Below are 15559 nucleotides of genomic sequence, written 5' to 3'. Positions count from 1 at the left end.
ATCAAATGATATAGTTATCTAATAGAAGATTTTCATTAAAAAAAAGTTTTGTACGAACAAGTAAAAGAAGGTATACTTTTTTTTAAACGGAGAATTGTAATTTGATAAAGGCTAAGTTAATAAAGATGGCGTAAAGGTTTAGAAATTGAAATGTAATTAATAATGACAACCAACTTTCTTATTGTTGAATTTCAAAATATGATTATACGTGACAAATTATCTGATATTATTTCTGATTCAAAAATTAAAGTGCATTTTATGATTTATTTTTCTGCCTCTCCCCCTTCTTTCATTCTATTTGCCAGCTTTTCGAAATAAATAACCATTATGCTTTTTCCACTGTCCAATAGATGTTGATGTACCTCATCCAGATGAGAAATCCATCATGACTTACGTAGCCCAGTTTTTGCATCTCTATCCAGAAACTTACGCATCAGCTGATATAGATGAAGCAGATCTGCCTATCGCACCTACTAGTGACTTAGAGATTTTATCACTTTGGCTCGACAAAGCCGAATCAGTGTTAGCTACTAGAAGAAATTCTTCAATTGACTATAGGACACAGTATTACGTAAGACACTCTTTATTTTGTATTTTATTACCAATTAAACTGTATTTGGGTGTAGATTTAAATCAATTTAACCTTGTGATTGCAAATTTGTTTATTTTTTACTATCCCTAATTGTTTGGTAAAATTTTCAAACTGGATTGGTATAACTGTTAATTAACCAGATATTCTTTCAAAGTAAATATTAAAGAAATTCGTAATTATAAACCATTTTGTCTGATTTTTTGTATACTGTGTGACAAGTATATGTATAAATTTTAAATGTAAGTAAAAGAAAAAATTCAACAATTTTATAATAAATTAGAAATAATACTGATATGCGAATGCATGGTAAAATAATAAATATATAAAAAAACGCAACCAAAAATACTTTCAAAACATTAAATTTTTTTCAAACATGTCGGCTTTTCGTTGAATGCGCATTGCATCATACGCAATGGAAACTTATTTAAGATTATGCGAATTTGATCTGCAATTTTTTTCTTTTTAGTAATAATTGATATTCCGGCATCTACATGTATTATTACATCAAATTTTAAATCAAGCATTTTTGCATTCAGACTTTATTTTCGTATATATATTTTCAATAGTCTGAATGCAAAAAATAGAAAGAAAATTCATCAATTTTATAATAAACTATAAGTAATCCTTGTGTGCATATAATTTTCCATATTGTATACAATTATAAAATATTTAATTGAATTATGTGATCTATTTGTGAATATGTTTAAAAAAATAAGCATAAGAAAGATAGACGATCAACACTTTAATATCCTACTAGTGAAAAAGAATTAACAACTACATTCTAGACACTTTTCAAATTTTGAGTCAAATCCAACAAGAGATTGACCATCTGTCGAACTGCACTTACTATATGTATAAAACTCATATATAAACTATATAAAACTCAAAGACGCTATGACTTAAATATATCAAATCTGGTATGAAACTTTGTGGTTGCAAGTGCAGTTTTGTGTCAAATTTTTATTTCAATTGGTTGGTAAAAACGTGTCTAGAACACAGAATCAGTTTTAGAGTACTATTAATAACAGCATGCAAGAAATTAATTGCCAAAAAACTCGCCAGGGATGACACGATCAGGAAAAAAGGTTAAATTCAAGCCAAAGGTTAATATTTCGTAACTATTGTACGGCAATGCTATGCAAAGCGTTATTTGGTGTAGCATCTTTATTAGAGTACTCGTGTGAAAGTTTTGCTGAGACCACTGTCGCTGGTTGATGCAGTATGATATACATCGTAGGGTGGCGTCGCGTAAAGGCTCAATATCTATATTTTATGGTAAACAAATATCAATTGTTTATCAAAGAAAAAAGAAATAGTTTTCTTTTCATGCTTTTATTATTCCAATCGGAAACATCGCAAAAATTCATTCGAGTACTTAAAGTTTTAGCTCGTGTTAAAAATAAAAAAAATTCTGCTATGCGTGATCTTATTAGCGATTCAATTTCAAATTCGTGCCATAAATAATATTCACTAAGGACTTCTAATGCGTGAAAATGTAATTAATTTTTATTCGTTGAACTCGAATATTTGATTGAGTAAGTCATGAATTTTAAATAATGAAATGAAGATAAGTGAAACAAAGTTTAATTCATTAACTGCAAACGTAAGATTTTTTTATTCAGTTTCGTTGCTTGGTCACTGGAATCATTTTGACTGAAGTTTAGTGCTATGGATTTTTATGATGATTGTGATTCTTTCATTATTTTTGTTAATATTATGCCTCATATTATAAAATAAAAAAAATATTTCAATTTGTATTATAATATTAGTTTTATAATAGATTATGATTCTGGTACAAAAATTAAATAAGAAAAAATATATAATTGTTGCATTGATTATACTTAATCCGTCAGTCAAGCTAAAAAATCACTTTATATAGTACATCTCTCCCGTAAACTTTTAAATACCACTTAGGACTTTTCTTATTAAAGCTGGTAAAAGGAAATTTTAAAATCAAATTAATAAATATGATTTTTTTCATTAAAGAGCGTGGTGTTACATATCTTTTCCCCATAATCTCTGAATTTTTATCCTACATAAAGTAATTTATACAGCTCTAAATTAATCTTCCCAGGGTAAATAATAAGGTTTAAATTGAAGTAACAACGGAAAAATGAGTGCCTTTATTAACATAATTATGTAAGTTAGTTTACATAAATAAATTTAATAGTTTCCATTATCTAAGAGTGTATTAAACATACCTTTTAATATGCCATATAAAAATTTATCCGATTTTGTATTTCATTTTCTAATAAAAAATATCTTTTCCTTAGGATTTTTACGCCCTGAAAACCGAGATGAAAAATTATCGAGACCTCTACGAACGCCTCCGATCGATAATCAACTCCAATGTTCAAGACGTTGATTTACGAGCTGCATGGCCCAACTTAGTACAGAGGTGGGCCAAAGTTGCTAAAGAATTGCAGGACTGGCAATATTACTTGGACAACTGCTTATCTGGACAACTAGGTCAACTGAGCAAGTGGATCATCGAGGCGGAGAGACGACTCGCACTCCCTATTTTGCCAAATGTTCAGACCACGAATATGCTTCCGATAATTCAGCGCGAATTAGATGAGCACCAGGTAAAAAGTGTGCTTTATTCTTAAGTTACATAAATTTGGCAGGAAACTTTTATGCTCTTCCAAAACCGTTTCTAAAGGTAATCAAGAAGCGGCCCATTTGATCTTGACCAACGCATTGTATCTTACATCAGTTATAGTTGTCCGACTATCAAAGATGTCAAGGAGAAGTTTTCTATTCACAACTTTGCATTCTAAGTTATCTTTAGCTTATTCGTAATAATAAAGTCTGTATAAGTGAGAAAAACATTATGGAATCAATATAAGAAACTTTTTCTGAAGGCCGGTTTTTGACTGTGCTAATGCCATGCACTGACTATGTTTCTGTATTTTCTGCTACTCTTTTTCTTTTATATTTTTCTACAATAACTATTTTTATATATTTCATTATAAATATTTTATAAAATTTCTGGGTGGGAGGGGGATTAGCGGAGGACAGACGAGTCACCTGACAACTGCTGTGTAAAGAAAACAAGTGAATGAATAAGATTTTACGTAAAACAGTATTGCTGATGGATTTTATAAAGGTTTTTTTTTCCTTTAATGGTATTTTTGAATGAAAATGAAATTTCTTTATAACGAATATTAGTTAAAACTGTTTTTTAATAATAAACAAAATATTTTACTGAGATTTTCATATATGATTGATACAAGTAGATATATATTAGAAATAGTTAGTTACATACATATTTTGTCAAAAAATATATAATATTTCAATCTTGTGCTATAAATGCTATTAAAAATTCTTGAATATTTTCTGAACAAACTTTGTATCTGATTTTTTGATAGTGCTGTAATTAATTGCTGGTTAATTGGGAAGATATTTATTTATTAGCCTTTTCGTGTTTTCAATAATCTAAAATGGGAACATTTGAATTATTAACACTACATTGAATTAATTCATTACAAAAATTTCTTATCAGATAATTAAACCATCTTTTAAGAAAGAAAAAAATGTTGGAGTAGATTTATTTAAAATGCATTTCCTTAATTTCTTTTCTCTATTAAAATATGGTACGAAACAAAAAAAAAAAATGTCTTTTGGTCTATTGCAGACATTCTTTAAACCGCTGGAATCTCACATGAAATTCTTCCAAGGATACAAACAATTGCCAGATTCTTCTGACATATTGCCACAACATATCGAAGACCTTCGAAATAGATTGGACAGTATTGCTGTACGATCTCATCAACGTCAAGTAAAACTTGTACTCGAACAGTCTCGGTACACGCTATTGAACCTGTTATCAAATGTTGAAGAGCAGCTAAAGAAATGGAACACTAAATACGGTTATGAAGAAGAAGTATCTTCCATTTTACAGCAATATAAAGTGAGTATATAACTGAATAAAATAGATGTTAAATTTATCAGTGGAAAATTCTGTATATTGCTGCCCTTACTAATACTACTATGTATTTCAGAATTTTGTTGAGCAACAGAAGATTTTTCAAGAATATGACAAATGTTATGCAAATACTAGGGCCAATATTGAAACATGCCAACATGTGGGAGCTTTAGGTATGTAACCTATATAATCATATTCATAGAATCAATCATTCACAATTACTCCACGCGGTCACAGCTATTCAATTATAGCCGGCTATTCACGATTACTCCGCGCAATTATTCGATTAGGACCGGTCATTCACGATCACTCTGCGTAATTTCAACTATTCAACTAAGGCAAGTCATTTAAGATTACTCCACGCAGCCGCAACTATTCATTTAAAGCCAGTCATTTACAAAAACTCCACACCAGCTTCATTACAGCCCTTTAGTACATGTCTTGCTTAGTTACGAGGCAAATTACCTACTCTTTGCCTTTCCGTTGACATTCATTGCGTTGGAATGGTGCGATGGACCAATGAAATGAGAAAGATTTGAATATTTAGTCTTTCAATCCTCACTTTGCCAACTTCGATCGGTTTTCATATTAACTGTCGATTTCGTAATCGCTATCCCATTGGTTTGACGTGAAGAGATTACAAATCCTTTTCTTGATAAATACAGCATGGTATAATTTAGCGTAATATATTTGTAGAGAAGAAAGCACTATTTTATTTTAATTTTGACATTTTATTTCATTTATTTAGTTTATTAGTTAATTTTATTTTATATTTGAAAAATGCTGACAGTTTTAAAATACATATATAATCTAATATTTTTTCAAACTTTAATTCAAATGTTATCAAGTCAAATCTCAGCGATAACGTTTCTGTAAATGCTATTTTTTTTTAAGTAGTATTTTAGTTTTTATTTTTAAAAATAACTAAGCAATTTCTTATCGGTTAAATTCTGAAATAAAATGCCGCAAAATAAATTATGTAAGATATATTGACAAGCAGACGCTTGTAAAATTTTCAAATAATTTCATGATTAATAAAAATCTTGAAGATATATTTGATTCATGTTTTTAAAATCCTTTCAGAATCCTTTGGATTAAATTGAATAATTCAGCATCATTACTATAGAAATGTTTCCCTTTTTGCATATTATTTTTTTAAAAAAAAAATTAACAAATTCATTTTTCAAGTACATTTGAAAGAAGTATACACTTTTATTAAAAATTCAATTAATTCTATAATTTTTTCATTCTATATTAGGCAACCGACTATGTTTCAGCTAAGCACTATTTTTCCCCTTAAGTATACTTTTTAGGTATATTTCTTAATTATAAAATATTTTTCCTGCATTTTTTTAGATGCTAAAGATATGGACAAAGTGGAAAAATTCTTATCTGATGTTGATGGTCTTTGGAAGAAGATGATGGTCGAACTTCATTCTGTCGGAAATACTGCCAATCAAGTTTTGAAAAACTGGCACGTTTACTCTGCAAATACTCCAAGTCTTCTATCTTGGTTGGACAAAGCTGAAGTAGCCATTACTAAAGACACAGAAACACAGTTGGTAAGTGTTTCAAGGCAATGATTTTCAAGCTTGTTATGTATACAAAATGACCATAATAATAATCTTGACCCAGTAGTTAATTTCTAAACCATTATAGAAAGCATATAGATAGCAGGGGGAAAATTGCCCCAACTCTATGAGTCATATTTCATAAAATATTATTGATACATTAACATTTTAAATAAAAGAAATTCCATACTTTTACGATTTAAACTGGCCGAGTAAAGAAATTTTGGAAAGCATTATTTTAATTATAATTGCCATCTGTAATAAGATTCGCTAATCAATATTTATCGTCACTAGAGGCTGCCGTTAATTGTCTTAAAATAATTAAATGCACAACTTAGTGACATGGATAGTTTTACTCGCAGAAGAATAAAATAATTTTGCTTAAAATAGCAATATATCAAAAATAAGTTATTAAACATAACTAATAAGACTGGAAGACTGTATTAAAATTCAGCAGTTTATTTATGGACAAATAACATAAAATATAAATATAAATTTTTTTTTTATTTTTATATTTTTAAATTATAATAAAATATATTTTTTCTTAAAATGGCAATACATCAAAAATATGTTAGTAAAGATAACTAATAAAACCGAAAGACTATATTAAAATTCGTCAAGTTATTTACTGACAAATAACGAAAAAAATGTAATTTGTATGACGTTTTAACATTTTATAAATGACATATGTACCTATTTCTATCAGTTTAATAATCGGTTATTGGACCGCGTTTAATATGAACATCACGTAGTCATTAGATGTTTTTTAAATTAACATTTTAGTTTCGTACTGAGGTAATACTACTGTACTGATTTTGGTTTTGTGATTAGTCATTTCGATTATGTTTTGTCTCCTTTTCCTTTTTTAATGTCTTAGAGCCACATGGGTTAAAAATAATTAAAGAAGCAACAAATTAAAGAAACTATCTTCGATTTAGTGGCTTTTGAAGTATTCTATGTATTTTGTATTCGAAATTAAAGAGATTTTTTTTCTTTTTAAGTATATGCAATTTTCATTAGCATACTATTTTAAAGTAAAATGCTATTTAATCAAAATATTTATACATTAAATTGATATATATACATTAAATACAAAATATTTATAAATTAAAAGATTTTAATAGAATTTTTGAATATATATACATAGAAAACATTTACATAGTTTTATGAAAATATTTATTCTGAAAAAAAGCCCTTTTTTCTAAAAAGATCAAGTTTTTTTTTCTGTTGGAAATATACGTCGTCTTCATGTCTTCACAGTACGATACTAAATATAAACATATAGACAAAACGAACATATAAGAAATATATATAAGAACAAAACGAAATTAAAAATAAATACATAGAAAGCATTTACAAAGTTTTATGAAAATGTTTATTCTGAAAAAAAGAAATCCGCCCTTTTTTCTAAAAAGATCAAGTTTTTTTTTCTGTTGGAAATATACGTCGTCTTCATGTCTTCACAGTACGATACTAAATATAAACATATAGACAAAACGATGCTAAACATAAAAACAAATTTTAAGGATTTTTTTTTTTTTTTTTTAAGAATTGAAGAGAAAAATGAAAAAAAAAAAGCTTTTATCATAATAGCAGTGATTTTCTCGAACAGATAGCATTTTTATTTATGTTTTTTACAGGAATTTTTCAGCGATCTCACTCAGTGGGTTGAAAAAAAGAACCAAGCCGTAGAATCGGGAGAGTATTTGGCTGCTATTTGCCGAGATGAAATATCAAATGAAATAAAGCAAAAGATTGCTAATATCAAACGAAGATGGGATAAATTGCATCCTCACGTGAGTATTTACAAACTGTCTTTTAAGTTATGAATGATTTTAATCGAAGTTACTTCATATCCGAGATGCATCCATTCCATTTTCCATCCATGTCCATTTTGTTTTCATGAAACATGAAATGCAAATGCTTAAGATTATAACAAGTATAATATCGTAGAAGGAACGCTAAAATATGAGCCTAAACATAATTATATGTAAAGAAAATAATTTAGATTAATTTAATTTCCTGTCTCTTTCTTCTATACTAATGCTTACAAACATTTCCGATGTGCAAACTACAAAGTTTCAAAGTCTTAAATATTTTTTAAAAAAAAACCCCTATTTGTTTTTCTATTTCAACGAAATTTCATCCTGTTGGAACCATCTAATTGTTCCTTAATTTATCTCATCCTTTCCAGATGTTGAATTCAGTTTCAGCTTCGCTTGAAATTCGTCCAAAACTCTGTCTATCTTACAATAGCAAAGAATTAGTTGAGTGTTTTGTTTCCTTATTCTACAAATTCTTCTTCACTTGTCCATTTTTTCTTCTTTAACTTGTCCATTTTTTCTTCTATTCACTTTGTCTTTAAAAAGTTGAATGTGTTCGTCAAGCAGAACTTTTAAAATAACACAGAACACCCCCCGAGTACTTTGTCTAACATGCGTTTGTGTCTTCGTTTTGAAGAAGTAGCGAGGCATGAATTATTATTTCGACTTTCGAGGATTTTTCCCCCCTTACAAATTATTGAAAATTCTTGTAAAGAAATGCAATATTATCTTTCTTCTGCGCGTTTTAAATTACCAGAGGAATAGTAGTATAAACGGTAGGAGGGTAATAAAATAAAAGGCAAATGTTTCACAAATGTACGGTATTAAAATTATTGAATATTTCGTTCCAATTCCTAGTATTTCTCTCTAATAAATATACAACATAAATTAAATGCTGAAGCTGTTCTGCCTTTGTAATTCTGCATATTGACTAGCTGGTAGAAAGGTAATCTAAATATTTTTCAACAGATTTTTTATATTTGATTATCTTTCATGAAAATTTATAAAATAATAAAGATGTTCTTTACAGTGAATTTGTAAAGAACATCTGTATTATTTGCATGAAACAGTTAAATTTAAATAAATAATAATCTGCTTATAATATTTGTTCAAAGTGATAAGCACAATTACGGCTTCGTATTGAAGTATGGAATCGGAAATGGATTTCTGTTAGCATTTCTTATTCCTAATTTTTCTATTTGTTTTTCAAATTAATAAAAATTGATTTAATAATTTTCTGATGCAGATGCCGCCATAGTTAATTAAAGCCGTTACAATGCCAATTTTATTTCGTTTTTTTTTTTTTTTTTTTTTTTTTTTGCTTTAATATGGTGCAGTAGCGGGAAGCATAAAATGTCATAAACATAAATATGATAATTTTTATTCATTGTAATATTAGAAAATCTAAAATTACATTCAAAAAATGTTGTAAATATCGGTGACACTGTGGTGAATAGCTTATAAGCCAGTTAACAGCTACGCTACCCGAGCATTTGCTTTTGTATCGTGGTCATGTTACTGGACTGCGAACCACAAGATCCCAGGTTCTATCCTCGCTCATATCAATCCCCTACAACACCTTAAAGACGAAAATGTAAAAGTGGTAATAACGATATTTCATATTGTATTATAATAATTCACTAAGTGAAGCATAATAGAATATTTATTAAGAGCATTTGGCATTAAAAAAAATCTAAATTTTATTAATATTATTTTTTGTAATATTTATCTAAACTGATGCATCACAAATGGTCTTATTAATTATCTAAACTGATGCACACATTTCCTTCTTTCTGTGGAAATATGATTTACTATACTATACTTGATAATTCTTGTTTAGATTCATAACATAATACATTTTTATAATTCATATTATTTTATGATTTTAGTTTGTAAATATATTTTTCATTTATATTGAGTATTTAAAAATCCTATTCTAACTAACTCAAAATTTGCAGCTTCAAGAGTTCCTTGTTTCTGGAGAAATTTTACGTACAAGACATGCATTCCAGAAAAATTTGAAATTATTGCAGTCGTGGCTACAAAATGCCGAAATGATTTTATCATCCACAGTGCCTTGCAGACCTGCAGATTTAGAAAATTTTACAGAGCAATTAAAGGTATGCTACAGTAATTTATGTGATCACATTATTATGCATTAAAAAAAACGAGTTTCATTTTTTTTTTATTTATAAAAGTTAAATTTAATAGATTTATTACTCAAGTGTACTCATGTTTATTATTTAAATTGTGATTAATAAATCTGTTTGGTTATTTTACTCTTTAATTTTATCATTTGCTGCAGGATTTCAAAAGATTTGGTGTGACCTCAAATAGGGACACAGAAACGATGTTAGGATCCAGATATTTTAACATTGCTGTCATCCTGATAAATTCTTTAGTAATTATTCCCAATAGTTCTACAAAAATCATTCTTAATAAAAATTAATTTTATTGGTATTCATTGAATAATTTAATCTTAAATATAACTTTTCTTTATCATTAATTAATATTAATTTTTTTTAAATATATTTTCCAATTAGAGAGTCTCGGAGATATTTTTTCATGGGGAAAAAAGTCACATAATATTATGGGATTTTATTTTAAATGAATATCATTTTTGAAATTATTCTTTACCTGCTTTTTTTCATAGTAATTGCAACAGTATAATTTAAGCCATTAAAGCAAATATGTAGGATATTTAATAGCTTAGTAAAAAGTTTAATGAGATTTAGCATATAATGAATGATTTAAATTAATCAACATGGATAAAAGTGAATAAAATCAAACAAAGCATTTTTTACATATTTCCATTATATAAAAGTCCTTAAATAAGAAATAGGTTGATAATTATTTAATAATATATTTGTTTTCTTTGTTTTAGAATTTGCAAGCAGAATGGGATGAATATGATACTCTGTTTAAAAAATTGTCCAAGCAAATGCATAGTGTAGTGACACATTTAAATGCACCAGAAGTTGAAAAAGTGATGTCTACAATGAAAAAGGTAATTGCTTATAATGATTATGTGTGTGTGTATTTATGTGCCTTTTATAAATTATTTTATTTGGTTTATAAAAGTCAACTGCTCAATGCCTTTTCGCTCATATTTCTTTATAATGGTGATTCGTTTATTACAAGGCATAATGTAAATTTTTCCTTTTATACTGCTTATTTATTTCATTCAATTTAATATAAAACTTTATTTTGCACCATTTATTTAATATTTTGTGTTACTATAATTTTATTTTATTTAATTAAACAATGACAACATGTGTTTTTCAATGATTTTTTTTTCTAATTGCAGGAAAAGGAGAAGATGCTTAATGTGAAAACCCATTTAATGTCGTATATTCCACTTTTGTACCAAATAGTGCCTCTACAAACTACATTTGATAAAGGAAATGCTGATATAGCTAAGTGGTTAGAAGAAGCAGAGAAGTTGATTTCATCATATGGAATACCTAGTAGTGCACAAGCAATAGCAGTACTGCAAGATAAACATAAAGTATGAAAATAATGTTTTAATCAAAGGAAGTATTTAAAAAGAATGTTTAATTTACAGAACCAAAAAAAAACCAACTTATTTTGAATCTAGCATAGTTTTTTTTTAAAACTCCTTCCATAACGATGAATTAATTGCACACCAATGCCACTGAAACTCTATAAGAATTAGATGCTGCAGAATTTATGCTATGCAAATAATATTCCCTCTCTAGTATATCGTGACATGTATGATATCGCATCTTACAGCATTCTTTATTTTTGCATTTAATAAATTTACATTTTAAAAATTATTAATAAACTAACGATTATTGTTCTAAAATTTTGATTCTATGTTAAATTCTTCTGTTTGTTAGTATATTTTAGAATGCTAAAATTAAATAGAATAGAATAAAAATATTTAAAAACATCTCACAAGAAAAAAAATGATGTCTAACAAATATTATTAATTGCTCTTCCAAATTTCATTTTCTTAGATTCTTGAAATTTTTTTAATTGGATTTCGATCTGTATATTTTAATCCTAAATTTTGGTTTATTGAAATTAATATAGAATCTGCAACAACAGCTGATATTATGATTTACAAATAATATCAGTCTTATCGAATAAGATAGTTTATTAATTTTAATCGAAATAAAAATAAAAAATGCTTCAATTTAATTTCAAAATTCTTAAGATTATAAGATTATTAAGTCTTATCTCCAGAGAAATGTTTGAAACTTTGTTCAACCTATAATCTTTTACTAATTAACTTATTATCATGAATTAAACAATACTGAAGTATCACTCTATAATAATTACATGCTGTAGAATTTTTGTAATGCAAGTAATATATTTTTCTTCAGTGTATATAGTTCTTCAATAAAAAAAAAGTTTTTATTTATTCAAAGAATGAATTTAAACTTTATGACTAATCATTAAGATACCCAAAAAGCCTAAACTCATGTGGCTTTGTCAATCCTTTTTCTGTGTATTTTGACTAATAATAAGCTTAATTGTGGCATGTTTTTCAACTTCAATATTACATAGTGTTTTGATATTGCTAATTTATAAAATTATTCTTTACAGGCATTCTTTTCTTCATCACCTGCTTATAAGGCACAGCTGGAAAATCAGAAAGGTCTTTACAAAAATATCATTGAACATGCTTCTAGTGTTCCCAATATCGATACTCAAGAAGTCAGAATTAAAATGTCCAACTTAAATGCACGGCTTGAGGTATGTGTATTATATTTCAATTGAGAATTAAAGCTATAAATCCTTTTGTACTTTATCAATTCTGTAATTAAGTATTCTTATTTTTCTTCCTGTAGTAAAATTATATGTGTTGGATTTTTTGGATTTATGATTTTACCTCACTCAATATAAATTTATTACAAATAAATAATTGAATGGCAAATAAAACCAATTTGTCTACGACATTAAAATACAGTGGTTGATAAATTGAATTTGATATTTATTAAAGCAGTTAATTTATACTTTAAAAAAAAAGAAGTATCATACAAGCTGATTAGACTTCAATTCGAGTTCACATTCAATTCAATTAGCCAATAGAATAATTCAAAAGCTCTTACCTGTCAGAAAGGAACTGGAGGAAACTAGTGGATTTTCACATTTTCAGACATAGCTAGCATATTTACAGGAAAGCGCACAAAAACAAATCAACACAACTAGATATCACAACATACACAACAATACTCACCCAATATAAACAAAACCCAGAGGGGGACACAGTGCCCTCGGGCGGGAAACTTTGAACCTCGAGGGGTGTAAATAAAGTTTTAACACAAACATGCGTTTGATTAAAGTTTTTATAATTATTTGAAACCTTCATATTCTATTTGTAATCCAGTATTTTCTCTTTGGGCATAAATAAAAATGATGGATAGATTCATATTTACGTTTTAGTGATCCATCCATTTAAATATATTCAGAGCATACAAAATATGTTTTTATTTCTGAATTAATTTTTATATCAAATTTATTAATACTTCATCTATGCGCCTTTTTCATATATATTAATAATGTTGACTTATAGTGTAGTAAATACTTGAAATGCTTATGCATTGTTTAGCCATTTTTTATAAAACGGACACAATCAAGCATTACAAAATATATTTAAAAGGAAAATATAATTATAAATTTTGTTAAAAAAAAAATTTTTTAAGTTAATACGTTGCAAAATCTAGTGTTGTGAAATAGACAGTCTACTTATATCAGAAGATTCAAGAGTGTCTTTTAAAAGTTCCAATCCGATTAAAACTTAGCAAATATAATTTTTTATTGATTTTCGTGTAGGGCTGCTTATCTTTGGCTAATCAGTGGGAAAATGCGATGGCCGAAGCAGCTGATCGATGGAGCCAGTATAATAAGAGCTTAAAAATTGTGAAGGAGAAAATTCAAGCTGCTGAATCTCTTCTGGAAAAGAAACCCGCAGATGAGAAACAGCTTCAAACTCACAAGGTGAGCTGTTAATCGAATTATGTATTTCAATATCTAATTTTTCCCTTTATATTTTTTTGCTTCAGAAAGCTTTTGTTACTGTTGATTTTTATAATTCTACCATTTGTAATTACTTAATTTTTAATCTAATATAATGTGATGTGCGCTTTAATTCTTCTAATTTAATCTTGCAGGAATTTTTCAGTCAGTTAAATGATTCCATAATCAGAGAGCTTTTAACCTCAAGTGATGCTGTTTTGGCTACTTTACCTGCTGCAGAGCAAACTCCAGTTCGGGACACTGTTTCAAGTCTGCAGGAACGATGGAGGGTAAGTATTTAGTGCTTGACTGCTCTGTAAAACTTACCATCGAATGTCAAATTAAAAACTAATGATTTATATCAAAGCTGTAAATCTTGAGTCCACATGTGGATGGTTCTTTGTTGACCATCAATTATAGTAGTGCATGACAAATGTTTCGTTGCTGACTTTTTACTTTCTCGTATCCGTAGTATAGTATAGTAATCGCAAAGTGATTCGCAAAAGACTCGAGATTTTGACGAACCTCCACATTTTAGATCTCCTTGAGTTCGAAAAATACATTTTTGGAAAATGTCCATCTGTCTGTCTGTGGCAAAGATAATTTAAAAATGCTTTTATATGGATGGATGACGGTCTACGGTCTTTGCACCAAATTTGTAGATTTGTATCAAATTTTAAGAAAAATCCACTCAGCGGAAGTCTGTCTGGCTGGCTGCTTGTTCGAATATAATTTAACACGATAACTACAAAACGAAGAAAGATAGATAGACAAAATTCGATACCGAGAATTAAAATCTATAGTCTAGACACCTATAAAATTTTGAGCCACATCCAACGAAAGATTGATAGTCTCTTGACCTGTACTTTTAGAAACATACAAACGCAATAAATCGAAGACGTAATGAATTAAATTTATAAATTTTGTTATGCAATTGTGATTACAATTGTAATTTTGTGTCAAATTTTTGTTTCAATCTGTTTGAGAAGCGGCGTTTAAATCAGAAATTTATTTTTCGGATACTATTAACCACATGCTGGGATTAACCGCCAAATAACTCCCCAAGGATCACGTGATAAGTGAAAATACTAAATTCACGCCAAAAGTTAACTTTGCGTCACTATTTTACTCCACTGCTATGTAAGGCGTTCTCTGGGATGGCATCTTTATTAAAGTATATGCGAGAAAGTTTACAGGAGACCACTATCGCTGATTAAAATATTTAATTATGCATATTAATAATGAATTTCAACATTCGCCAGTGATTGATTGCATGGGAAAACGGCTGGTTCCAATGATCGGAATTGGCGGAAGATACTACGTTGCGTCGAATTACCATAACCCCCACTAATAACAGCGTTGTTTGTGGATTTTAAATCCTTGAAAGGAAAATCTTCCCATAAATTATAAAATAAATATCTTACCATATGCAATGGATATAAGCAAGATCCAATGCTAATCAGATTAGAAAGCAAAATTTTGTGATGTTGAGATGTCTGAATTAAATAAATATTCACCAATGAGGTTTGAAACTCTAGAAAATAGGAATAAGATATTACTTAATATCTGGAAATATTTTTCCGTCTCGAGTAATTTTTTTATGAAAAGTAAATTTTTACTCAGATTATTGGACATTCATTTTTAAATCGGAAAGATGACA

At 28.1% G+C, this 15559-nt stretch overlaps 1 protein-coding gene across 4 annotated transcripts in view; it reads left to right on the top strand.

Annotated features, from left to right (window-relative positions):
* LOC129981204 (muscle-specific protein 300 kDa-like) overlaps nucleotides 1–15559 on the top strand; it is a 293675-nt gene that overhangs the window by 123093 nt on the left and 155023 nt on the right. For all 4 annotated transcript variants that reach the window (XM_056091946.1, XM_056091947.1, XM_056091945.1 and 1 more), the window contains exons 9-20: nucleotides 351–571; nucleotides 2866–3177; nucleotides 4230–4505; nucleotides 4597–4693; nucleotides 5877–6082; nucleotides 7732–7887; nucleotides 9873–10034; nucleotides 10799–10921; nucleotides 11222–11422; nucleotides 12487–12636; nucleotides 13717–13881; nucleotides 14055–14189. In XM_056091946.1, coding sequence (XP_055947921.1) covers nucleotides 351–571; nucleotides 2866–3177; nucleotides 4230–4505; nucleotides 4597–4693; nucleotides 5877–6082; nucleotides 7732–7887; nucleotides 9873–10034; nucleotides 10799–10921; nucleotides 11222–11422; nucleotides 12487–12636; nucleotides 13717–13881; nucleotides 14055–14189 — 2204 coding nt within the window. The remainder of the gene's footprint in view (nucleotides 1–350; nucleotides 572–2865; nucleotides 3178–4229; nucleotides 4506–4596; nucleotides 4694–5876; nucleotides 6083–7731; nucleotides 7888–9872; nucleotides 10035–10798; nucleotides 10922–11221; nucleotides 11423–12486; nucleotides 12637–13716; nucleotides 13882–14054; nucleotides 14190–15559) is intronic.

Source organism: Argiope bruennichi, chromosome 8 (assembly GCF_947563725.1).
Source record: "Argiope bruennichi chromosome 8, qqArgBrue1.1, whole genome shotgun sequence".
Taxonomy (NCBI): Eukaryota; Metazoa; Arthropoda; class Arachnida; order Araneae; family Araneidae; genus Argiope; species Argiope bruennichi.
The sequence above is the reverse complement of the archived record's forward strand: the minus strand, read 5'-3'. Positions and strand labels throughout refer to the sequence as shown.